General features: G+C 42.4%; 1 protein-coding gene across 1 annotated transcript in view; it reads left to right on the forward strand.

The window, feature by feature from the left end:
* The window catches only part of Prkacb (protein kinase cAMP-activated catalytic subunit beta), a 92,420-nt gene extending 83,401 nt beyond the window's left edge, over window positions 1–9,019 (forward strand). Inside the window, exons 10-11 of the mRNA XM_035450668.1 lie at window positions 750–914; window positions 5,817–9,019. Of these exons, the coding sequence (XP_035306559.1) occupies window positions 750–914; window positions 5,817–5,942 (291 nt within the window). The 3' untranslated portion in view covers window positions 5,943–9,019. The remainder of the gene's footprint in view (window positions 1–749; window positions 915–5,816) is intronic.
* Window positions 9,020–25,566: the final 16,547 nt, after the last annotated feature.

Raw genomic sequence — 25,566 nt, forward strand, 5'->3', positions numbered from 1 at the left:
CTAGATACCATTTTTAGTCTATTAGTCATGGGAGTAGTGTAGAACAGTGAAAAGGGTGTGTGCTGGAATCCAGATGTCTGTTTGGAACTTCAGCTCTGCCTCTCCGATGTGCAGTCTTAAGCAAGCCATTTGATTACCATACATCATACATCTCAGTTGTCTCACCCATGCCTGGGAAGTGGGCTTGCAGCATACCTAAGCCCCCCCCAGTCTGCATCTTAATATTGTATCTTCTGAGTCATTCCTGGCATTTCTGTGTTATTTCTCAATAGCAGAATTCTGCTTACAAGGTTTTCTCAGGCAAATGTAATGGATTCATATGCTGGCAAAGGCAGTGTGAGTGTTACAGCCATTTCAGGGTCTTCCTTGGTAGGCCTCCTCTCCAATCCACTCCCTGAGAGTTTTCATGTGGTACTTGTTCCAGTGGGATTACAAGTTTAAGTTGATATCTCTGGGACATTTTTGAGGTGCAGGGGTTCTCTCCTGAAGATGTGTGAACCTTCTGAAAGCGTTTAGTTTCTAGAGACTGCTCTATATACTTAAAAGGAGTTCACCATAGAAACAAGGCTCTCAGAGAACTTTGGTTCTTTCCCTAAATGGATTTCATTCTTTAAGACTGTGGCATGTCATGCAGAGTGTTTGGAGGTCTTTGTTGGTGTGATGGTCTGTCACCTGGGTAAAGCCCAGATGAAATCACAACAGAGACACCGCTGTTTGGAATGTTCTTCACCACCTGCTGTTCTGTGCAGGTCCGGTTCCCCTCCCACTTCAGCTCTGACCTCAAGGACCTCCTACGGAACCTGCTGCAGGTGGATCTGACCAAGCGATTCGGAAACCTGAAGAATGGCGTGAGTGACATAAAGACCCACAAGTGGTTTGCCACGACTGACTGGATTGCTATTTACCAGAGAAAGGTGTGCCTCTGTTCTTAACTGAAAGACTTTGAAACAGTGGTGGTTGAAACCCTGGAGCTGAGATGCTCTCAACTTCAGCAGTTGAAATGGTCTTACCTTTCAAACTAACTAACCCTCTGCAGGATCTTTCTCCAAGTGTATGGTTTCCTTCCTGAGTTTTCCCGGTCCGTGCTGACTCTTGACAATAGTATGGAAGTTGGGTTTTAGACAATATTCTATAGGTTTGCATTTCAAAGCTGATAAAAGTCACATTTAAAAAGCCAGTGCATAACTGAGCCCAGTCCAGAATCAGGACATAGCCAGGCAGACACGGAGTCAGCCTAAGTCCCGGAAATGTGGTCAGTTTCATCCTGGCCTGCCCGTGCTGTGGGCATTTAGTGGACTCACCACCCTTCCCAGCTCCTCGGGCAGATCCAGCCTGCTCACATGTTGAGCCCTCAGCTCCCAAGGGTCATCCCCACTTTGTTCACCTTAAAAGTTAAATCATTGTCTCATTGTGCTGTCTTCCCTGAAGCACGTCCTTCCTTGCCATTTTATACGTTCACACTCATTTTAAAATATTTCATGACAGTAGGAACTTTATCTTTCTTGTTTTGTATCCTGTCTCTGGCAAGAGCCACTGAGCCATACAGCCCGAATGTAGCCAAATTGCTACAGCCAATTGAATACCATTGTTCTACAGATACAACTGTCCTTTGTCCATTTGAAAGCTTCATTAGGAGAGATTAAATTCATGCTTTGGGGAAAGTCAGAACAAATTACCTGCCATTGCTATATTTTGTCTTTTAGGAATTACTGATTTACTTAGCATTCCTCCAAGTAGTAACCGGGACCCTGTGCTGCCCCTAGGCACTGTTCAAGGTGCTGAGCACATGGTGAGATGAGTGGAGTGGCCTTTGGTCCTCCAATTCGGACCTCAGAGTTAGAGGGGTCGGAAACAAATCAGTCTGGTGTGCTCACAGTTATCAAAGGACTAGAGAGAGCACTTTGCTCCTGAGAGCCCCGATGTTTCTGTCTGCTCGCTTGCTTACAAAAAAGATTCTAGTGGTAGAAGTTCAGGCAACGTGAACACTAGTTGTGTCAGTTAGCGGATCCCTAGCACTAGTGTAGCACACGATGAAATAAATAGAGGACAACTCTAGCTGGCCAACGGCGTAGTTAAAAGAGACTAGCTTTATTTCCCAGGTAGTCAGCCATAATGGCGGCACTATATTACTTACTAGCAATCACTTCTCTGTTCTAATAGATTGGGAAATTTAAGAAAAGAGTTTGCTCTGTTAACTGTATCTCTCCTTTCACTCTTGAGTGCTGAGTTAAAAATAGTTTGCATGAAGTGTATATATTTAGCTCTCCCCTCCCCAGCCCCAGCAAACCCACAGCTTCAGATGTTTCTGAAGTTTGCCGAGGCTCATGAGGGACAGCCACAGAGCACATTTCCTGAGGAGAGAGAATTTAACGCTCTATATCATATTCAAAGCAGTTTTCCTAATCCATTAACATTTTAAAAGATTATAAAAACAAAGCTATGGAATAATTGTAAGATTCAGCTAATAGAAAGCATAGTAAGGCTGAAACAGGATGAGAGCAGCACAGTCGCTGTGCCCCACAGGGCACCAAAGCTCAGAGCCAAGCTCAGGAAGCACAGCCCTGGGCGTCTTTAGCCTAGACTCCTAAAGCGTGCTCTGTGCCTCATCTACACAGTTCTTTATGGTTGAGAAAACGAGTTCTCATCCGTTTCAAGGTTTCCTGTGAAAAAGAGGATTTGTGTTTTTTGGGGTTTGGGGGTTTGTTGCTGTTGTTTTGTTTATTTTTTCATCTTACTGATTAGGATAGCAGCTTTACTATCATTGCTCCCAAATAGCATCTGAGTTTGATCCCAGGTTCACCAGGTTCAAATCTCAGCACATAACCACTTTAAAATCTGCCTCCTCTTTCTGGTTTTTGTGTGTTGTTTGTGTGTTTTGTTTGAGATAGAGTCTCACCCTGTAACTCAAGGATTTGGAACTATACAGTTCTGTCCTCAAACAGGGGCTTCAGGGGAGGCTCTGGCCATGGCTTCCCAGGGGCTGGGATTATAGGTATGAGTCACAATGCAGGCTTTTGAAGTTTCTTCTAACATTATTATTAAAAAGAAGGTACAGAGTGTTGAATAGCACATTGTTTCATGAAACATTCGGATATTGCACACCACCTGTTTAACTTGTAATTTTGAGTCTTCATGAGAAGGAAAGGCTGATTCAATAGGAAGGAGAGAGGGAGAGGAGAGGAGGAAAAGTGAGGGAGAGAGAGAGAGACAGAGACAGAGAGAGAGAGAGAGCGCAAGCTGAACTCTGGACCTAGGTAGATGTGGGCGTGAGTCAGGTCAGCTGCCCAGTACAGTGTGATCTTGAGCACATCGTCTCAACTGTGTAAACATGAGCTTTGTCACTCTTCAAAGTGCAGTTAAGGTAGAGAACACAGCAGGAAGCTCAGTGTGTTGAGAAAGACTAGATGGGTAATCAAGGCTGCTTTTCTACTCCTGCAATTTGGTGAGGAGACAAACATGGAGTCCTCCTCCCCCAGACATGACTTCTGTTGACACTGGGTGATTTCCTGCTCTTTTCCGTGTTCCTTGTCACTGCTGTCTCTACATGGCCACAGTGCCCAGCTTCAGTCTTCTGTCACAAGTGCTGCTTTGTACACATTCCACTGGGGTGACTTACTACCTCATCACAGAGCCATTGTGAAAGAGTCTGTTTGACACCCATCTCCTTGCAGCCCTCGGAGCTCTAATTTCTTGTTTATTGTTATACAGTAATTAGCCTGTAGTTAGGGAAGCATTGTTGAGGAACCCTGACGAGGCCCTTACTAGTCCTAAACTATTATACACTTGACTGTTTCTGAACGGAACATGCTTCTCCATTTATTCAGCCATTTTCTGGCACTCAGCAATGTTTAAGTTCCTCATATACTTGCAACTTTTCTTACACAGAATTATCTGTATTTATCCCTTGTAAATTTTACCAGAAACCCTTCTTTACTCTTCTCCAGCCAGTTTTAGATTGACATTTTCTTGTAAAATTATTCCTACTGCTTATCATTACTGTGCCTATCATCTCTGTTATATTTATTGTTAGTCATTGTTGTATGTATTTCTGTGATGTGTTTGTGATTTGTTAGTATTTTAAAGAGTTCTGAAGTGTAAAGCCGGGCGTGGTGGTGCATGTCTTTAATCCCAGCACTTGGGAGGCAGAGGCAGGCAGATCTCTGATTAAGACCAGCCTGGTCCACAGCCAAGGCTACATAGAGAAACTGTGCTTTGAAAAACAAAACCCAAAAAGAGTTCTGATGTAGTTTGAATCTTTCTTACTAATATTTTATAAATAAAAAATTTTGTGCTGATACTCAGTAAACACATGTTTATCCATGTTACACAGGAATTAATAATCTTTCTAAAATTGTGGTAGAACTGAATTGCTACTGCCCATCTAGACGTCATGTGTTTCAGAAAGGGCTTGACTCATCCCAAATAGTAAACTGCTAACAACCCAGAAATGGTGCATGGTAACGGGCCATGTCACCCTGTGAAGCACTTTGATGAGCAGCTGAGTTTCTGTTATCAGAGAAGCAGGGGTAAGGAGTGGTGACAGTCACAAAGTATAATCAATACCTTAATGTAGGCATTGGTTTCAGTACCCTTTCAGCTGCACATTTAGCAGTGCAAAAATAAGACAGTAAATTTCAAAAGCTCACAGCCTTTTGTTCCCTGACTAGTGTTTATGAGCAATGAAGTAGCCAAATGCACCTAGCATGAAAATAAATATATAACATATATAATAAAGAAGTGGCCTCGACAACGTAGACCACACAGTCATCTCTAGAGGTGGTCTGATTCTGAAGCACCATTTGGCTAGAATTGAAGCAATTGTCTGCTTGGCTCATTCTGTATAGGATAAAATGTGGTCCCAATACAGCATGCCAGGCAGCCAACTGGGAAGCAGAAGATAATATTAAAATTTCCACTTAAACTTATTTCTTGCCTTGTTCTTTTCAAGTATCTTTTTATTTTCATGTTTGTATTTTATCTATAACCTATGATGTATTGATATAGTCATGCATGGAAATAATTTATAAATAAACAGCTATACATTATGAGGTGTAGTGGAAAATAGTTAATGAGACAACTGCTGTACAAAGAAGAAAGATTCCCTGCAGAGTTTGATGCCTGCTTCAGTCATTAACAATATGATGAATTCGGTTAACTCCCTTTTGTAATATTTAAAATAGGAATGGGAAAGCCTGTCTTGCAGAGTCTGTTAAAGTGGAGGTGGGGAGATGAGATAACTGTGTCTGATTATTATAAATCCAATATCTGATATGTAAACTGCAGCAATCATTTCAGCCTTTAAAATTTGTCTTCACACATATTAAGCACACCATAAGATTATATGGAAAGACATTTTATTTTCAGAGTTGAGATGAAATGCTTGGAATTTGACACTTCTATGATTCTGTGAGATAATTTCTACTTAGAATTTTGATGTTCAGAGGCTTTAAGTACACTTGGGAATTAGAAAAGTTTAAACGTATAAAATTTATTAGCTAACCTCAGGAGAAAGGAATTTTGAAAAAAATAAAGACTTTGGAAATAAATTGATAAAAATAGAATAAAATGCTAAGTAGTTTTCTAAACTTAAAGCCAGAATTTTGAAACTGGTTGTTGATTAATCTGGAAACCTCGTCAGTATTTTGTTACAATTCTCAAATAAAAATGTGAGATTCTAGTTAACTTCTAGTGCATTGAGTATCAAGAACTTACTTAAAGATGCAGAGTGAGTACATGCTGGGGATGCATTGTTCTCAGTGTTTGCAGGTCTCTGAGGAGTTGTTCTCTTTCTGTTTCCCTCCTGATGTCAATTGTAGGTTGAGGCTCCATTCATACCAAAGTTCAGAGGCTCTGGGGATACCAGCAACTTCGATGACTATGAAGAAGAAGAAATCCGTGTCTCTATAACAGAAAAATGTGGAAAAGAATTTTGTGAATTTTAGGGAGGGAAAAGATGGCCTCGAGCTCACACTAGTCTTTGCACGCTGTGGAGGTGGAAGGTGGAGCCGAGCCCTGCTCATTGAAGCAGTTACCAAGTTCCTTCATTCCAGCAACTGAGTGAGGTCCGTATCGCATCATCAGTGTGCACTCTGCAACCACCTGTGTACCAGGGCACCGCTCCGCACGCATTGTCCGTGCCATGACACAGTGTGCACCACTTTCCTACTGTTGAGTTGTTTTTCTCCACCCTCCTACATTCTTTTCATTATCTTCTCTGACCAGTACTCCACTTTATTTTCTCCGTGTTTCAGGTGGCAGTGTTATGGCTGTGTGATATTTAAAAGGAAAGCTACGTGTTGCTTCTTGTAGTTTTGAGCGATATTTTTGCTGACCAGTGGCTTGAAGATAAACTCTCTAATGATTATTTTTATTTTGAGTAGCTCGGACTCAGTTTTGCCAAAACTCTTATAATTTTTGAAGATGGAATGTCTTATCACCAAGGGAATATGCATAAGTGAAGATAATAACTTTTCAGGAGTCACTGATGTGGCAATAAATTCAGAGTGGCTAGCCTAGCAGTATGGACTCCTGGACCAGAGGCTTCATTTCCCTTTGCCTTTTAATATTCTTCTCTCTGTGAGAAATTAAGTGACCAGACAGATGCTTCATTTGTCAGGAGAAGTGAGGGGCGTGGCTCCTTGCCCGGCCGTCTCCCTGGTACCAACATCTCTGTGGGTTAGAAGGGCATTCCGAGGTTTCTAAGCCTTCACTCTTCCATGAGGGTTTTAGCCAGTATTTAGGAGAGCATGACTGCTAAAGCTATGCATTGTGAAATGTCTCAGACAGTCCTCATCGGCAGTGTCTTAAGGGAAACATGCGAACTAAAGGAACACAGATTTGGATAGATGCTAAGTCGAGGGAAGCCTTGATCCCTGCTTACAGCGTAGAGCTACTGTCCTTTCAGGGAAGTGGTCTGTTTGCTTTGGTTCATAACACGTAAGGACAAGAAGTTGCTGTTGCTTACTGTTGTGACGTATTAAGATGAGGGCACCGTGGCAACTTCAGATTTTATCCCCTGCTTTGGCAGAGGGGGGGGGGAGGCAAAGCTTAAGAAACTGCCACATTTGTAGTTTAATTTTGAGGTGTGATATTATCTTTAGATACATCGGAATTTCTAACCTCTTTTTTTCTTTGTAGACAGAGTATATGATCATGCAGATACAGTTTTAATATTTGTGTTTCCTTAATTTTTTTATACTTTTTGCCAATTGACTTCACAATGTTGCCATCATGAGGAAATTTCAAGCACTCTTGCACATTTAGTTCAGTGTTCTTTGTGAATAAATGGCTTAACTTTTTTTAACTATTTTTTCCATTGCTTTTATTTTCCTGTCTCATTTTCTCTCTGTTTCAGTGACCTACCTTAAATGATCAACTCACCCAAATGGTTTAAAATGTTCCATTTTGTGAGCAATCTACAAGCATATAAGGTTGTTTTAAATCAAACAAGCCCTAATGTGTATATATATATGTGTGTATATATATATATATATATAAAACCTTGATCTGCTTCCTTACTGGTGCAGGTAGGTCATTGACGCCACCCCTGTTCATATGCACCCACCCCTCACTAAACCCTTGAAGACACTGAGAAGTCCTACAAGAGACCTTCTCTCCACCTATCTGCATGTCTTTTGGTTGTCAAGTGTTTCTGCATGGTAGTGTCCCACAAAGACAAATGATGATTTCAGTTGGTCCACCTGTATTTAAAATGTGCAAGAAAAATTGAAATACTCTGCTGTAGCAAGTTTTATGTAACAAAGATATATCGTCGTCGTGTTAATAACTTAAATGCATCATTTGTACAAAATACTTTAGTTTTTTGTATTTCATTTAAACCCAAGAACATGCTAATCATTGTGTTTTATGTATGCTACAAATTCTCTGGTAGAATTGTTGTATATTATTGTAAAATTATTTCAATAAATCATGGGGATGACAATTTGATTATTATACTTTAGTTTTCAAAATTGAACAGATTTCTATGAATCCTAAAAATATTTTTTTCTATGAAATCATTAGTACCCAGCTAGAGTCCGCCCAGGTATGGCCCCTAGACATAACATTGGTTTCTGCGGCTTCTCAGCCATTCCATTTCACTGTCTGTTTGAAGTACATGAGCGAACTGTCAGATGTGTCAAAGGGGTCTATTTCTGACTAATCAAGTGCACTAAATCAGAATATTCTTAGCATACTGAGAGTTCCCATTTTTAGCCACAGGGTAGCCAAAAGGATTTTCTTTAAAACTTAAAATAATAAGTCAGTGGCAAAAACCAGTGTTTAACTCAAATTATATTACACAAAACAGAAGAAATTATGTTTTTGCCCAGAAAATAAAGAAACAGCGTGGTGCAGGAAGGAGCCTGGATGACAGTGAAACTTACTGGAGTGTTGTCAGTTGCAGACAGCAGAAGAGCTGGACAGGCACTTTCTGGGTCCTTTCCAATTCCCCATGTTAGGTCAAGGTCCCCTCTTTATCTGATACCCTTAAGGGACAACATACTCTGAAGTAAGTTTCTGTACAGTGATACATTTCTGTGCATCCTTCCTCTTACCTCTTACACTATCCTGAAAATCCTTTGACTATCATAAGACCCTTGTCTGTCCCGTTCCATACTCCCCCACTGATGCTAATATACACTTGATATCAAACTGTCAGCCTACCAAAAAGATATTGTGGCTTATGGGTATTGCTGTCTTGTTCTTGGTATGTTCCTATACTGATTGCCCCTCAGTCTGAAAAAAAATGCTCATTGTAAGCCTAAAACTAGATGATTTTGCTTTCCCACTCACTGTTTTTTCTTTCCTTCTGCTTGTTGTAAGAATCCAATGAAATAATGTATGTAAAAGCACCTTGTAAACTGTAAGCTTTCGGTGTAAGATGTAAGGTGTGTTGTTTTTTCATTAATTCTTTGTTTAGAGTGGAATTTCCTATGCACTACTATAGCTAGGAAATGCTGAAAATGTGTTTTTTAATTCATCAATAACCGCAAAATTAAAGTATCTTTAAAGAAGAAAAGCTGTCGCGTCTTGAATTTCATCCAGTGCCCTTCATCCTGGGCTTCTCTTCTGCTGCTGCTTGTGGATGTCTAACTTTCAGGGAGTTGGAGTGATATTTAAAGCTGAGAGCTGAGCAATAAAAGGATAGAGATCAACTATTCTATTCAAATTGGACCTTGACTACAAGCTGCTGGGTGTAACCCAGGCTTGCTGTGAAGTGTTCCTACTTCCTCATTTTGCTCCAGATTCCTGCTGACTGTGAAAATCCATGTGTGAGTTTGGTGCTGCAAGAGCCTCGTTCTCATGTGCAGTGAGATAGGAGCATGGGCTTTGTCCTTCAGGGCCTTTGTCCTTCAGAGCTTAGCTCTACCCTTATGGTTAGACTGTTCCTTGTACGTGGCTACAGCGGCAGCTGGCCTTGACAAATCATCAGCTTTAGGTAATTTTTTTAATACCTTGCAATTTTGTTCGATGATCATTGCAAGCATTTGCAAATATTAACACATTTTCTAACATTCTTACTGTTTCTAGTGCTGATTTTTCTTTTTAGTCATTATCGGGGCTTAATATAAGTCCCTGTTTTCTCATTTCCTTATAAAATTCTGAGCCTGTCGTTATCCTATAACGACTATTATTTGAGATCCAATTAACAAAATTTTTCATACACAATTGTTGGGTATAAAGATAAACATTTGTTTTCACTTTAGCTTTTCTGAATATGTGCTCAATAGTCTTTGTGCTTAGAGGGGCTCAGTTTAAATATTGCCATAAAAAATTGACATGTTATGCAAATATGGCAATACACACACGAAATCCCAGCATTCAAGAGGCTGGAGCAGGAGATTCATAGGCTGGGCTGTGAAAGAGAGACCTCATCTCCCAAAAGAAAAAGTATGGTATGTGTGTTTTCATCCATTAAATATATGAATCCTGATTCCCAGTTCCTCAGAACATAATTATGACTGGAAGAAAGGTTTTAGGGGTGATTAATGTAAAAACTCAGTCGAATGGATGATGCCCAGTCCAGGAGGACTGGTGGTTTTCTGAGAAATTAGGACAGTAACATGCCAAAGGAAGATGAGATGAAGACAGCATGGGCAGAAGCCAGCACTGTGAGCCACAGAGAGGCGTCTCTAGAGAAGTCAGCTCTTCCAGATCTAGATCTTGGGCTTGAAGGCACCAGAACGGCAAGAAGTGGAAGCCAACGGCCCGCACGGCCCTCGGTGCTGTTAGGGTGGACTAGAAATTAGAGGCCCACAGAGCTGTGTGCGCTCACATCCTGAGAGGCCTGTGTGTGCCTCCCGCATGCTCGGCACTTGGACACAGTCGAACCGATGTTTTTAGAAGTTGGAGAGAGAGAGGTTCATTGTGCTCCTGAAGCTCTGGGTACCCTCTCTCCTGTTTCTGTTCTTGTTGGAATACGGAATAGCTACTGGGGACACTGAGAGTTGGAGAAAAAGTGGCTCACTCAAATCACTACTAACTCCCAGATTTTTCTCTGCGCATTAAGCTAATGTCTTAGAGTTGTTCAAATTGAACATGAAAAGCCCAGGGAGTTCATTCCGTCAGCCGTGATGTTGGCAGTAACTCTCACTGGATCATCCTCGCCTGTTTTCTTTGGGGAAAGGGCTCAATGGGTGGTGACCTATGGCATTGGCTTCCTGTTGCTGCTCTAACAAGTCTTCATAAGTTGAGTGACTTGAGCAAATAGGTCTATTACTACCTTGTAACGATGCATGTCTAACATCCACAGTGAAGTCCATTGGGCTAAGCTGGGATGGAAGCAAAGCTGCCTTTCTTTCTCAGGCCTCAGAGGATTCTGTGTCCTGGCCTTTTCTCTCCTACTTCCCTTGACTTAAAAGACCATTTCTCTGTCTTCAAAACCAACAACATTGGGCCATGTCCTCACACTACGTAACTGGACCCTGTCTTCACCTGTAAAGGTTCCTGCAATAGGGCTGGTGGCACAGCTCAGGGATGTTCTTTCCTATGTGCACCGGGCCCCAGGAGAAAACACTGTAGTGATCATTTGAGGTCCATCTAGCTAACCACGGCTCATGCCGCTTTCAAACCTAATGAGTAAGCTTCCTGAAGTGCATCCACCACCTTCATTCTCTTTGAAGGGCTCCATTTAGAAAATCAGAGTCATTTTTAAAGGTTTTTCCTTTTACTTTGAATTGTGTCTAAGTGTGCCCGTGGAGGTCACAGGAGGCCTTGGGTCCCTTGGAACTGGAGTCACAGGTGGTTGGAAGTCACCATCTGAGTGCTTGGAACCAAATCTGAGTCCTTTGCAAGAGCAGCAAGTACTCTTAACTGACAAGTCATCTCTCCAGTCCCCTAGGATGAATATTTCAAAGGAAAAATATGAAGAAATATGGGAATTTCACTATAGGACATAGTTATCTCATTATTCTAAAGGGGGAGCTAGAGACAGGGGCAATAAAGAACTTACAGAAGAAACACTCTCAAGATAAAGGCTCAACCCTGAATCAGATGACCTACAAACTTCCAAAGAGAACAACAACCAAAAAAAAAAAAACCAGTATTTCTACAACAAAATGCTAATTAGGAGTGATTTCTTACTTACCCGAGACTCCAGAAGGCAGAGAGCCACATCCTGGACAATATTTTTTTTTTAACCTAAAATTTTTAACCTAGGCAACTACTGTTTGATTAGTAGGTGTGGAAAGACTAGTTCCCAGGTGGCTAGCCCTGTGTGATCCAGATAAGCCTAACTGGTGGAATGATGATAAAAGATTCAAGAACAGGGAAAAGATAACCAAAGCGTCTTCCTCCCACCCTCTCCCTCTATCTCTGCACCGTCTTGTGGATATTATCCATTGTCCAGATCATGGCCACTGTCATGCCCCCCCCCCCCGCCACTTTACTGTGTGGCTTCAGCTCCTCAATTCTCCAACCCCTGCCTCCTCCTTTCTTCTGGAGCTGACAGAATGTCCTGCGAGTGCTTAGTTCTCTGTCTACCATGTCTGTATTTTTAGCAGGCTTCCTAACCTTCTTTGGTAACTTGTACTCATCTTTTGTCATCTAAAGTACAATTGTTTGGCTGTGAAATCTGTCTCTTCCATTCATCAGTCTGTTCTGTTAAATAGCTGGAGTGCCTTCTGTTTTCCTGACTGGGCCCTGGCTGTTGTCCCTTTGGCCACCTTTCCTATTACACACTTTACTTGATGACCAGACATCATTAGGAAGGGAAAACTTACGGCTTAAAAAAGGAATGACTGTTCCAGATGAAAGAGATCTCTGTGAACAGACCTTTATTAGAGACCTACAACTGTATTTCAGGAAAAGGAGTATGGATGGAAAACAGAGAGAGAGAGAACTCCAAGTACGTTTATATGTTCATTAGGAGCAGGGCATGAGATAGATGCAGAACTGCTCTCCAGACCTAGAGGGGAATGCATGTTGGGCAGATCTCTGGAGTTACTCAAACCTTCCTTGTTTCCTTCCACTATCTCCTAAAACACATGGCAGTGATAGAGCATGTTTTAAACGTTTTTTTAAGTACATAAATCACAATGAAAACAAGATAAACATCTCCCCAGACCAGAGCTGAAGGACAGACTTACTAACACATAGAAACCGTTCTGACTACATCGAAACCGTTCTGACTACATCGAGGTCCTCACAGCAAGCAGAAGGAAAAGATAACAGATGGCAGAAATGGCTACAGAGAATGAAGGTAATCTACTGTGGACATCCCTTCACTGAGAAACTGGTGAACCGAAATAGAAAAGGTATTCAAATGTATTGTAGAAGCAATTCTCTAAAATGAAAGAAGAACGAAATTTACATACTGAAAGAGCACTCCATTTTTCCCAGGGAAGATTGTCAGATCTTCCAACACTAAGTCATATCTTGAGGAAGATTTTTAATTCTGACAATTAAAATTTTGAGCATAACAGTCAGTTCACCAAAGCCAGGAATGCAGCTCAGTTGATCGAGGGCTTCCTAGCACTCAGAAAGCCCTAAATTGGATCCCCAGCATAGTGAGATACGGCTGTATTCCCTGCACTCAAGCAGCGGGAAGAGAAGGAACAGGTGGTCAAGGTTATCTGCAGCAACATAGTAAGTTAGTCCATGGTCATCCTAGAATGCAGAAGACCGTTCCATACAAACAAGACAGCAGTCAAGCTACTCCAAGACAAGAGGAAGAAAGAGGTTGCAGTTTCCAATGCCTTTTTTCATTGACGTCCAAATTGTGCAATGGCTGCAAAGGTGCAGGCCAAAAATATATGAGCCAAGAGTATTATACCCAGCCAAATTGCACTGCATTTAAAGGCACAGCCAGGCTCCTTTAAGTCAGCGATGAAAAATCCTTCAGGCCCTTCCTTCATATGCGAGCAGGTATAAACGACAGTTTGATGACAGAAGCAGTGATGGAGGCCGTGGCCTGCCTGAACCCGAGAAAACGAAGCTCGCATTAAAGCAGCTGTGGCCACTCATTATAGAGCCAATATGTTCCAAACCCTAGCGAACAGACTAATACGACAACAACAACAAAAACAATCCTTGAAGGTCACAAAGGGAGGAAATGAGAAACATTATAAGTCATCTAGTTCCTTCACTTACTGTGGGAGGCAGGCAGCTGACAGAGTCTAATTTTGGGATGACTCTAACCCCACAAGTTTTTGTTGTGATTTTGTGAATCGTTTGTGGAAGGGAACCTTATCAGTTTTGATTCTCACTTGAGCTTCTTACTTGTGCTAAACACAGTTACAGTGCTAGCAAGAAGGCTCTGTGAATAAAGATACTTGGCTGATAACCTGAGTTCAATCCCCGCAGCCCACACAGTGGAAAGAGAGAACCAACTCCTGCAAATTGACTTCTGACTTCCACACGTGTGCCATAGTACATGTGTGTCTCCTCCCACACACACAAAATACATAAATTAGCTTTAAAATTCCGTTGCAAGTTTCATTTCAGTTTCTTCTGGCAAACTGTCTTTTGTAGTATGGGTGTATATCCTATAGTATGCATAGAAGGAAGTTGAGTTCTTTCTAATATACTTTCTAACACGTAGTTTTGTAGAATTGCTGCTCTCTGCTTATTCCTCGAGCTCTCTCTTCAGCCCACTCTCTGTGTGTTCAAAGGGAAGTCTACATCAAGGCTACTGATGATCTGAAATCTGAGGCTATTTGATAGTTTTTCCTTCCAACTTGGCTGGATTGTTTGCATTTCTTACAATTTTTGCTGCATTGAAGGGGACTCTTGAGTCTCATTTTGATATTTAGAGAGTTGGCGGTGGCCCATACCTCTCTGGCCAGAGACAGACCAACCAATCTGTGATCAGTGCAGTAAGGGCCTGCCTATAATCCCAATTAGGATTTCCAAGCCAACCCCTGGCTATATACTCCATCCCAAGGTAGCCTAGGCTACAAGGCAAATCCTATCTCAAAATAATAATTTTGTATAAAAATAAATATATTCTGGGGAAAGAGTATGATTTTACCTAATTTCAAACTAAAGAGGAATCTTCTCATTAATTATTTCAAGCAGCATATGGACAAGAGGATCAAAGGAAGGTTCACTCCTCCTAAATCCTTTGGAGCTTTAGGGTTTTTTTTTTCCTTCCTTCTTTTACTTTTGTTCTGAGAAATCATCAAACTCTTAGGAGAAAGGGTTATAAGAGCAAATAATAATATATAAAGACCCAGAAAATACAAATGAGTGACAAAATTCATCTTATACTATAATAATCATGGTTCTCTAAAGTAACAAGAGGCTGGAAGGAGGGAGAGAGGGAGGAGGGAGGGAGGGAGGAGGGAGGGAGGGAGGGAGGGAGGGAGGGAGGGAGGGAGGGAGGGAGGTTTGCCAGAGTGGCGCCCAGGCTGGGGTCTGGTTAGTGGAACCGCAGTGCTGACAGCGCTGTTCAGTCCCAGCACTGGTTGGTTGCCTCAGCAGCCCGCTCCCCTCTGGTGCTGGCATCCTGGAGGATTCCTAGAGAGATGCTGATCTGCAACCTATTTGGAATCCTGGAGGAATTGGTTCTAATACCAGCGGAGGAAGGCCTCAGCAACAGGAGAAAGGCACTGGCTCCGGGAGAGTGAAGGCAAGCTGGCAAAGCTAAGCTTCCTTCTATGTCCTTTTATGTGAGCTGCCAGGAGAAGCTGAGCCTGTGTTTAGCATGGGTCTTCCACCTGAAATGATACAGCCAAGAAAATCTCTCTCAGATATGCCCAGCCACTTGGGTTTGGGCTGATTTCTAGATGCAGTCGAGTTGACAGCCAAGACTAGCCATGCCACATACCCGACTCAGGACAGAGAAAATGTGGTCTATCCTTTATTAATCTCTCCTCCACCCCCAAATACTCCCGACTTTTTGGCCAACGGAAGAAATGGTTTGCTTTTATGCTATTCATTTTCAACCACAATGCACTATGATTGGCTGAAGTTGCTTTAGAAAACGGTTTCTCAGAGATCATCCATAAAACTGAAACAAGATAAAGAGGGAGGAGGTTGCCACTGTGTCCTTGTCCCATCAAAGACAGGGTGACTGGACTTAGGAAGTTACTGGCCTGCAGCGCTTTGGCATGAGGCCTTAGCGTGCCTCACATTTCTCAGTTCCTTTCCACCATGTCAGGCATCACGTTAGGGTAGACCCTCGTCTAGGCATCACTATGTTGTCGAAGGCCAAAAGGGGCCTCATACTGAATCAAGAGTTAATCATTGTTAGATGACCAGAATCGCTTCGACTACAAGATGTTTTTTCCGGTTAAGCTGCACAATACATGTTGCAAAATGTTCTCCCTTTTCTCAGAAATAGCTGCGGTTCGCTAACAATGGGACCATGGGCTAAGATTTACCTTGCCTCTATTTCCTCTTGAAAATTTTCCATTCCTCCTGCTCCCTTACCCCGCCCTCCTGCTCCCTTACCCCGCCCTGAGTAAAAATCCCCTGCATATAAGCAGGCTTTACCTTTCAATAAACGAGACCTTGACATTGCACAGACGGACTCTTGTCCTTTCTTGCGCCGCTTGGTCTCCATTCCTTTCTCGCCCTCATGACCCCTTTAGGTGACAACCCCCTCGGGACCCGCGAATAACCTGGCCTGCTGGACGGGTCAAGTGGCGCCCAAACGTGAGGCTCGAGGTACGGTGGTCTCCGGACAGCGCTAAGAGAAGAAGAGGCTAGCCGACCCAAAATGGAGACGCCCTGCATCGCTCGTGCACCGGTCTGTCTCGAGGTAAGTACTGCTGTCCCATTATCGTCATGGGCAATTCAGCCTCTAAGGAGGCCCTCTTTATCAGAGAAATAAAGAGTAGTCTTAGGGAGAGAGGAATAAGAGTTAAGAAAAAGGATCTCTTTAATTTTTTTTGTTTTGTGGAGGAGAAATGTCCTTGGCTGGTGATTCATGGGCCTGGCATTCATCCACTAAGTTGGAATAAAGTGGGAAAGGATATTAATGGTCTCCTCAAAAAGGGAGAGGAGATCCCAGATTCCTTCTTTAGTTTTTATGGAGTTATCAGAGATATTCTTAAGGAATCTGAGACAGAGGGAAAAGTTCTCACCGCTCATGAGTGACTGATTCCCTGGTAAGTCCCCCCTCATTCCGTTTGATAATATGGGCCAAATTGTCTAAGGAAGACTTAAAAATTTTAACAAAATTGCTTACATGAGATAAGAAATTTACAGGTTTCTTGGGTCAGAGAAAATGGCTCAGGGGAACATAGCAGGATACATGTGCCAATACCATTCAAACAGCTCTAGGAACTATTAATGGCTTGTGTCCAGTATAGACCAACAGAGGCTGATAGGGAATATTACTATAGAAGCCTCACCCCTAGGAAATTAAAAGTGGATAACCAAGGCCTGCCGGTCAAGAGGAGGATATTTGTTATAGAGACCAGGCAGGGACCTAGGGAGTTGATTAAGAATTGATTTCTAGGCCTATATGGAATTTTACAAAAATGTTAGAGACACAGATGTTGGGAACTTTGATTATAAAATAGCTAGCCTATGATAATGTTGGTAATGCATGCCAGACCACACTAAGGCCTCACAGGAGGAGGACTGATATGGTGAATTCATTAAGAATTTTTCAGATATGGACCTAGCTTACACTCAGGGATTATCGATGATGGCTGCCTTACAGGAAATTCAGTTAAAAATAAGTTATTCCTACACAGAAAGCAAGGCACAGGGAGGAAAAAATGCACAGAGCCTTCTAGAGGTTGCTTTGGGCATATGCAGAAAGAGCTCCAGGTCAGACAGAGTCCCAACAAAAGAAAGAATAAGGGATCAGGCTTATGCCCAAAATACAGCCACAGATTTTTCAGCGGCCCAGAGGGCATGGTCGAGCTAAGGCCAAGGTCAGCCAGCCATGGCAGCTGCCAGGGTCTGCCGGCCCTCAGCCAGCGGCTTGGTACCACCTCATGCTGGCATCTGCGGCAGGCTAGACAAAATGGCTGCCGGGCTGGCGGACAGCCTGCCTCCACGTGGTAACTTCCAGCCTTGGGAGATGCCGCCATAGTTGATGGCTAATTAATACATATATAAATACTATTGATACAGCCAGACAGAAACTTTTTGAGACTTATAGAGAAAAAAGGACAACATATTTAAGCTTAGAATTGTTCAAATTTTGGATGCTCATATTACAATGATTGACTATAAGCTACTATGTTAGAAATTTCAATTAGAGATTTTTCTTTTCTACAAGCTGATCATAACCTAGGCAAAAGGAAAAATGTGAGATGTATGCAAGCTATGAATGAACGGTGTGGCCACACCTGGATGTGTGATGTGATTGTGAATTTATGAATGCGGATGAATAAAAATGCCTAAATTGCCTTGGATATGATTAGAGGTATTTACATTGCCTCAGATATTGTTTAAATAATATCAAAATCACTTTGACATTGCCAAAAGGAGCATCCAGTCAGTCAGTCAATGTCTTAGCAAAAAAAAAATTTTTGATTTTAGCCCTAGGTAACAGTCAATTAAAAAGTTAACAAAAGCCTATAGCGTTAGCTTAGAGGCATGAGGATTCTATGGATGATTCTATAAAATTTGGCAGATGAGAGGATACAGGTCTTACTAAATTTTTATGGTTAAAAAAGGAAATCTAGAAAATTAAAGTTAAAACATGATTTTAAAAAAGCTTTATAAAAAGCCTCAAAAAAGAGCCAACCTGTTAGATTCACAGCTTAAATGTTTTTTCATATGCAAATTTAAGCCAGGTCAGCCAAGATGCAAATGAGATTTTATCAGCTTGTCAGCCTCAAAGGTTAGATTAGAAAAGGCTACTCAAAAACTCTAAATAAATCTAGTAAATTGTTAAAGATATGTTATATTCTAAAAAAAAAAAAAAAAATTAAGGCTTAATAAATAACAATTAAAAAAGATAGTTTAAAAATCTTTAAATTTTTTAAAAATTGTTATAAAATATTCATTGATTAAATGCCTTTTTTGGGACATCTAATGATGATTTAAATCCTTTAAGTAAAATTCTATAAGGAGATAATGATCCAGATATACCCAAACAGCTAACTAGAAAGGTAGACAAGTTCTATTATTGGAGGAGGAGATTCAGCATCATCAGATATATTGACTACGCAAAACCATTACTATGGTTCACCAGCCTAAATATTTTAAACCCTTATTTTAAAGCATTAGCCTACATGGTACAAAAATGCCATATAGATTTTAAAAAATATTTTTAAAAAAAACCAAGTATGATACATGTCTCCGACTCTAAGCAACAGTTTAATTGATGGTTTCAAAACAATGAGTCATATGCGATTGCCTTTGCCCAATTTTTAGAAAGAATTGATAATCAGTTTCTAGCTCATGGACTGTTACAATTTACACTATAAATTCTTTTATATTTCCAAAATTGTAAAAAGCAGTCCTTTAAAAAAAAAATGCTATGTTAATTTTTACCAATAGTCTATTGGGAGAGTTACTGACAGTCACTATATATTTAAAGCTTATAAGGTAACAAAAACAGTTCCATACACAGGATCTAGTAATAGTCAAGTCAAAAAATTATTTAAACAAATTCAAAATGTTATTCACCTAAGAATTATCGTGTTTATGGGTCACAATGGGAACCTATTAAATAGGTCTTTCCCTGATTACTGGCCAAATGAAATGAATTATCTGATTAACAAAATCAGTTGATTTGCCTTAAATAGAAAAAGCTCGACAGGCTTGTAACTTTTCTTCATCATAATAGCAAGTCTAAGTAAGAAATTTGGCTTAACCAGTGAGACTACTGGTCAAATCATCAAACAATAAAAAATATGTTCATAATATGGCTATGGCTAATTTAAGGATGAATCCTCAAGGCCTGCCCCCCAACCATTTATGACAAATAGATATGCCTCACATTACAGAGTTTGGCAAGTTAAAAATGTGCCACTCCACAAACAGGAGAAGCCACCAGGCATGTTATAAGTCACTGTTTAAGATGTTTTGACTACATGGGAATGCCAAAAGTTATAAAAACAGATAATGGGTCTGGATATACTAACAAAGCTTTCCAGCAATTTTGTGCTTAATTCCCGAGACCGGTGCTACCAGAACAGCCCATATGGCCTAGTCCTGCCCAGTGCGTGTGGACCTGCCTGCCGAGCCCAAGCCCCTAGCGGCAGGGACGGTTGGGCCTTTGGGGACGCAGCATGCTGCTGACTTGGAGTGAAACACCTGCCTCCGTGCTTTTATAGCGGCGGTGAGACATGGGCAACAGCGGCTCCTGAGCCGGCGGGACGCACAGGCCAGGCATTGGTGGCGCACACCTTTAATCCCAGCACTCGGGAGGCTGAGACAGGAGTTCTAGGCTGTAATGCGCTATGTCTGCACTAAATTCGGCATCAATATGATGACCTCCAGAGAATGGGCGGCCACCAGGTTGCCTAAGGAGGAGGAATTCTATACCATACATTGTCTATGCTAAATTTCCTCATGTATGATGCTACAGAAAAATAAGCCTTGGATAGCCTCTGACATCCATAAATGGCTCAAAATTATGCTTAAGCCTTATGGAAAGACCCCCTAACTTACAAGGGGAAAAGGACATACATATATTTTTGATACTCAGGCCAAATATGCTAGATGGTTGCCTAAATACCTTCTTAATCCACCCAGGGAAAGCCCCTGAGGAGCCTTCTAATTCTGCTTAATTCTAGATAAAAGATGCTGTCTTTTTGGCTACTTGTATGTTCCCACCTTCGATTGCCGTTGCCACTAGAAGCCCTTATCAGATCTACAACTACACCTGGATGATCATCAACCCTGCCAATGATGCTGCCAACTGATGCTTTCAATGCCTTCACAACTATTGTGACCACCCCCTCCTTTCCCCCCCTAATAGTAGACTTATATACTTTAGCCTTAGGGGCCTCTCCAGACTAGGGAACCCCTGACCATTTTCCCCCCAGGAGCTCCCTCTTCCGCTGACCTTATTCTATCCTTAATTAACCCTACTGTTCAGGCCCTCCATCAAGCCAGCCACTCCCTTATAGAGGACTCTTGGGTCTGCTATTCTTCCACCCCTCCCTTTTCTGAGGGAATTGCAGGCATTTAATTTCTACCTTGCCAGTTCTACTAGATTGACTACTTAAACTGTCACCCTTACCTTTTCAGAAACTAACCAGATTCATTAAGTACCAGATTGACGCCATCCTCGAAAAAACGGTTTTGGTTCACTACCATCGCCTAGCGGCATTAGATTCTGAGCTGCCTGACGATAATAACCCTCCCCCCAGTCCTAAAGGACTGGATTTTTCAGGCCTTGAACATCGAACCTCCCGATTTCCTTGGCCTTGGAGCCGTCCATGACGGGAAATATCGTGGTGCCGCAAGCCAGATGCCGACCCTTCCCAACGGCTGTAGCGTCCTCCATGACGGGTTTAGCGTGAGACTGACCCCCAGATGCCCACTCCAAAGCACTCCCGAGCTGCTAGCCTTATAAAGGGTCATCGGAGTGCTGGGGACAGGTGCATCTCATGTAGCCTAAGACAGAGGCACTACCCCTCACTGTCATATAAATGACAATATCATAAAACATAGGGTCCTGGATGCGGGTGCCCATCACGTAGCCTAAGCCAGACGCTCCATTTTATTATACTTAGTAGGGGGAGATGTCAGAAGCCAGCCTTGGCGACCCCATACCTAGTTAGACGCCAGAAAGTCTAGCTTACCACAGGAGATTCCGAATACCTGCCCAAGGAACAACTAACACCTATCCCCTCCCCCATTTCCTTAGCTAGTGCCTGAGATAAACACAGGAAATTCAGAACATACCTGAGAACAATTAACTCATCCCTCCCCCCACTTCCTCTTTCTCTGCTCTTCTCTTTAAAAAGCTCCTTGGTTTCAATAAAAATTGGCCTTGACAAAAAAAAAAAAAAAAAAAAATCACTGACCTCTCTATCCGAGGTGGTTTTGCAAAATAGAAGAGGGCTGGATCACCTGTTCCTTAAGGAAGGTGGCCTTTGCGCTGCTTTAAGGGAAGAATGTTGTTTCTATGCTGACCATACTGGCATTGTCAAAGAGTCTATGGAAATCCTGAGAGAACGGTTGGCTAAAAGAGAGAGTTTGAGAACCAAAAAGGATGGTTCTCAAATTTGCTACAGGGATCCCCCTGGTTGTCTACTTTACTCCCAACTATTATAGCCCCCTTAATTGTTTTCCTATTGCTTCTTTCTTTTGGCCCATGGGCCCTTCAACGGCTAACCCAGCTTATTAAAAGACAAATTGATTCGGCCTTACCTAAAAGTATTTCGGTCCATTACCACAAATTAGTAGCAGCTGACCCGGGGGAGGAGCGAGGGTCGCAGCAAGAGCTCAGGTTCAGTAATCAAGGACTCAGGTTTAATAACTCAAGATTGATGCAGCAAGGGAGTACTCAATGACGGGAGTATGCATAGGTCCTGGAACAGGGGGCAACAACGTACAGAGGTCGTCAAGACCGGCTCAACAAGGCACGTTGCCTGTCCAGGGGCGCAGCCTATGCGGCCTAAGACAGGGGCTCTCTTGATAATAAGATTCATCATCCCTTTTTGTATACAGAAGGGGGAGATGTCGAAGGCCAAAAGGGGCCTCATACTGAATCAAGAGTTAATCATTGTTAGATGACCAGAATCGCTTCGACTACAAGATGTTTTTTCCGGTTAAGCTGCACAATACATGTTGCAAAATGTTCTCCCTTTTCTCAGAAATAGCTGCGGTTCGCTAACAATGGGACCATGGGCTAAGATTTACCTTGCCTCTATTTCCTCTTGAAAATTTTCCATTCCTCCTGCTCCCTTACCCCGCCCTCCTGCTCCCTTACCCCGCCCTGAGTAAAAATCCCCTGCATATAAGCAGGCTTTACCTTTCAATAAACGAGACCTTGACATTGCACAGACGGACTCTTGTCCTTTCTTGCGCCGCTTGGTCTCCATTCCTTTCTCGCCCTCATGACCCCTTTAGGTGACAACCCCCTCGGGACCCGCGAATAACCTGGCCTGCTGGACGGGTCACTATGTTACATGAGACACCCCAGTCTTCCACAACCTAGCCTCCAGGCTCCTCTTTCCTCACAACTTTGTCCACACTAAGCTTCTGTCTGTCCCGTGCGGTGATTCTCAGCCATGATAACTCTGAACACATGGGTATAGCATCGTCTGTTGTAATGATAGCAGCTGGTATTTAGTCACAAATAATTCAGACACCCAAGATCCTGATGGGTATATTTTCATTTAACATTGCAGCGGATTTGAGTGGTGCCTTTAGCAACAGTGTCCCAGTCACTTGCATTCTAATACGTTGTTATAAGTGGGCAAAGAGTGATGCCTCTAAACTCAGATACCCAGGGGTGTGGATCACACACAAGATCAGTCCCATCGGGGGAGTCATGCCAGGCATAAGGCATTGCTCATCTGATTGCCCGAGGCAGCTCCTGTGTTGCCCTGTGTGTCTCCTCACTGGCTTCCTCTCATTAGACAGAGGGTGGTCCTGGCAGGTAGAGGCTGATCTCGGGCCTCTTTGCATCAGCCTGCCAGTACCACCCCCTAATGTGTTGATTGCTTGCTCAATTGTTAGGCTGAGAATACTCGTGACACATTGGCCCAATGAGGTGTCAGAAGCAGTTGAGCTAAAAAGAAGCTATTGATTATGATACATGAACACAAACATTGTGATTTCACAGCCATTTCCTGCAGCTGCAGCAAGAAGCAGCATAAATATAATGAGCCTAGACTTGGAAGTCACATCTACCCAGAATTAAAGTCTTGACCCTAGCTTCTACTGATTCCATCAAGTTGAGTAAGTGGCTGAGATTGTTGATCTCTGCCTCCCCTCTTGTAACAAACTACAATTCCCATTTCAGGAAGTTTCTTTTCAAAGCAGCTAAAGTATCAAATGTACATCGTGGTTCAAGATCAGATGTTTCAGCCTTCCCTTCCTCTGGAAGGGTGTATAGATAACGCACCTATGAAAATGAGAGGGAAGCTCAGATAGTTTACAAATACAGCATCTGATAACTGGGTCCAGGTACTTTGGGTTGTTTAGGGTTTTTGTTTGTTTGTTTGAATTTTTGTTTTATTTACCGGTTGTTTGCCTGCCCTCTGGTTGGTGCAACAGTGAATCAGCTCTGTTGCCTTAGCTTGTCTGCTGGTTTATGGGCTTGGCTCCCTGTGAAGACAAGTATCCTTTTGTGCTGGCCCTCCTGTCTTTAGAACGAGGACCAATCTGTTCTCAGTCTAAGAGAGCAATGCTTTGTAATTTGTGTTTCATGTCTAGGTCTAAGATAATTTTGCAGAAAATTTGCCAGAAACTTTGACAGAGTACTGGCACTTCCTGGCACTATATAATTAAAAGCCTGATCTTGAGTGCCTGTTGCCTGTGCACTCTGAACAAGGGAGCAGCTTGGGGACACCTGTGGAACACCAAGGGAATAAGCAAACTTCAAGTTTGTTCCTGTTAACTCCCCTCTGCCCTTGAAAAAAAAATCCCCTTAGCCAGGACTGGTGCTTTCCCTGGGTCACAGGAAAAATCACATTACTCTAGAAAGATCCAAAATTGGCAGCCAATTTTGAATCCCACATTTGAAGTCATTCAAGGAGCTCTGCAGCTGGCGGAAGGCAGCAACTGACTGGGAAAGAGGGATGAGAGACAAGCCAAAGAATGACACCTCCTTGGGAGTATTTGGATTGTAAATAGGACAGATACCATCTGCCTGGATGACTCCATACCCATTCATTTGTTCATTCAGAGATATTACTGTGCATGTTCTATGCTGAGAAGTTGTGACATAAAATTGATACCAAGCAAAGCTGAGAACAAATAAAATCATCTGAGACAGAGGTGTAAAAAACTAAATCAAATGAAAATCACACCAGGAAAGCTCAGAGCTGCTGTGGAAAAGCACAGGTGCAAACCAGTGAACCCTTCACAGCACAAAGGCCCCTCCTGCTTTACTTTAAGGATGCAGAGGGCTTCAGTTTCAATGGGGAAGGGCATCCAGTTATAGATAGAGTGGTCAGCACTATTGCTATGGTTAACAATGTTCAGCCAGTGCGGCGAACAATGAAGAAGTGGTAAGAACGGAGATGGGAAGGGTATTCAGAATCCTATCATGAGAGCCTCCAGGCGGATGGTATAATAAGGGTTGTAGGCTTCATTCTGTAGATGGTTACAAACCATTAGAGGATATTAAATAGAAAAGAGACACAAATGCTTCCAAGATGGCTCAGTAGGGAAAGGGTGGTGCCTCCAACCTGATAACCAGAGTTTGGTCCCAGGAATATACGTGATAGAGGGAGAGAACCAATTCACAAACGTCCTTTGATCTTCTCACTTATACCATAGCACAACAGTGTAGGCACTGTGGATTCATAAGAAAGAAATCCTAGGTTGGTTGGTTTGTATGTTTGGTTTTTGTTTTCTTTGTGTGTGTGTGTTGTTGTTGTGTGTGTGTTGTTGTGTGTGTGTTGTTGTGTGTGTGTGTTGTTGTGTGTGTGTTGTTGTTGTGTGTGTGTTGTTGTTGTGTGTATGTTGTTGTGTGTGTGTGTTGTTGTGTGTGTGTTGTGTGTGTTGTTGTGTGTGTTGTTGTTGTTGTGTGTGTTGTTGTGTGTGTGTGTTGTGTGTGTGTGTTGTGTGTGTGTGTTGTGTGTGTGTGTTGTTGTGTGTGTTGTGTGTGTGTGTTGTGTGTGTGTGTTGTTGTTGTTGTTGTTGTTGTTGTGTGTGTGTGTGTTGTGTGTGTGTGTGTTGTTGTTGTGTGTGTGTGTTGTGTGTGTGTTGTTGTTGTGTGTGTGTTGTTGTGTGTGTGTGTTGTTGTGTGTGTGTTGTTGTGTGTGTTGTTGTGTGTGTTATTGTGTGTGTGTGTTGTTGTGTGTGTGTTGTTGTGTGTGTGTGTGTGTGTTGTGTGTGTGTGTTGTGTGTGTGTGTGTTGTTGTGTGTGTGTTGTTGTGTGTGTGTGTGTGTTGTGTGTGTGTGTTGTGTGTGTGTGTTGTTGTTGTGTGTGTGTGTGTGTTGTTGTTGCTGCTGCTGCTGCTGCTGTTCATAGCATCTTGTAGGAGCAGCCTGAAATCAGGGAGTAGCATGGGTCTTAAGAGAGGC

The sequence above is a fragment of the Cricetulus griseus genome, assembly GCF_003668045.3.
Source record: "Cricetulus griseus strain 17A/GY chromosome 1 unlocalized genomic scaffold, alternate assembly CriGri-PICRH-1.0 chr1_0, whole genome shotgun sequence".
Classification (NCBI taxonomy): Eukaryota; Metazoa; Chordata; class Mammalia; order Rodentia; family Cricetidae; genus Cricetulus; species Cricetulus griseus.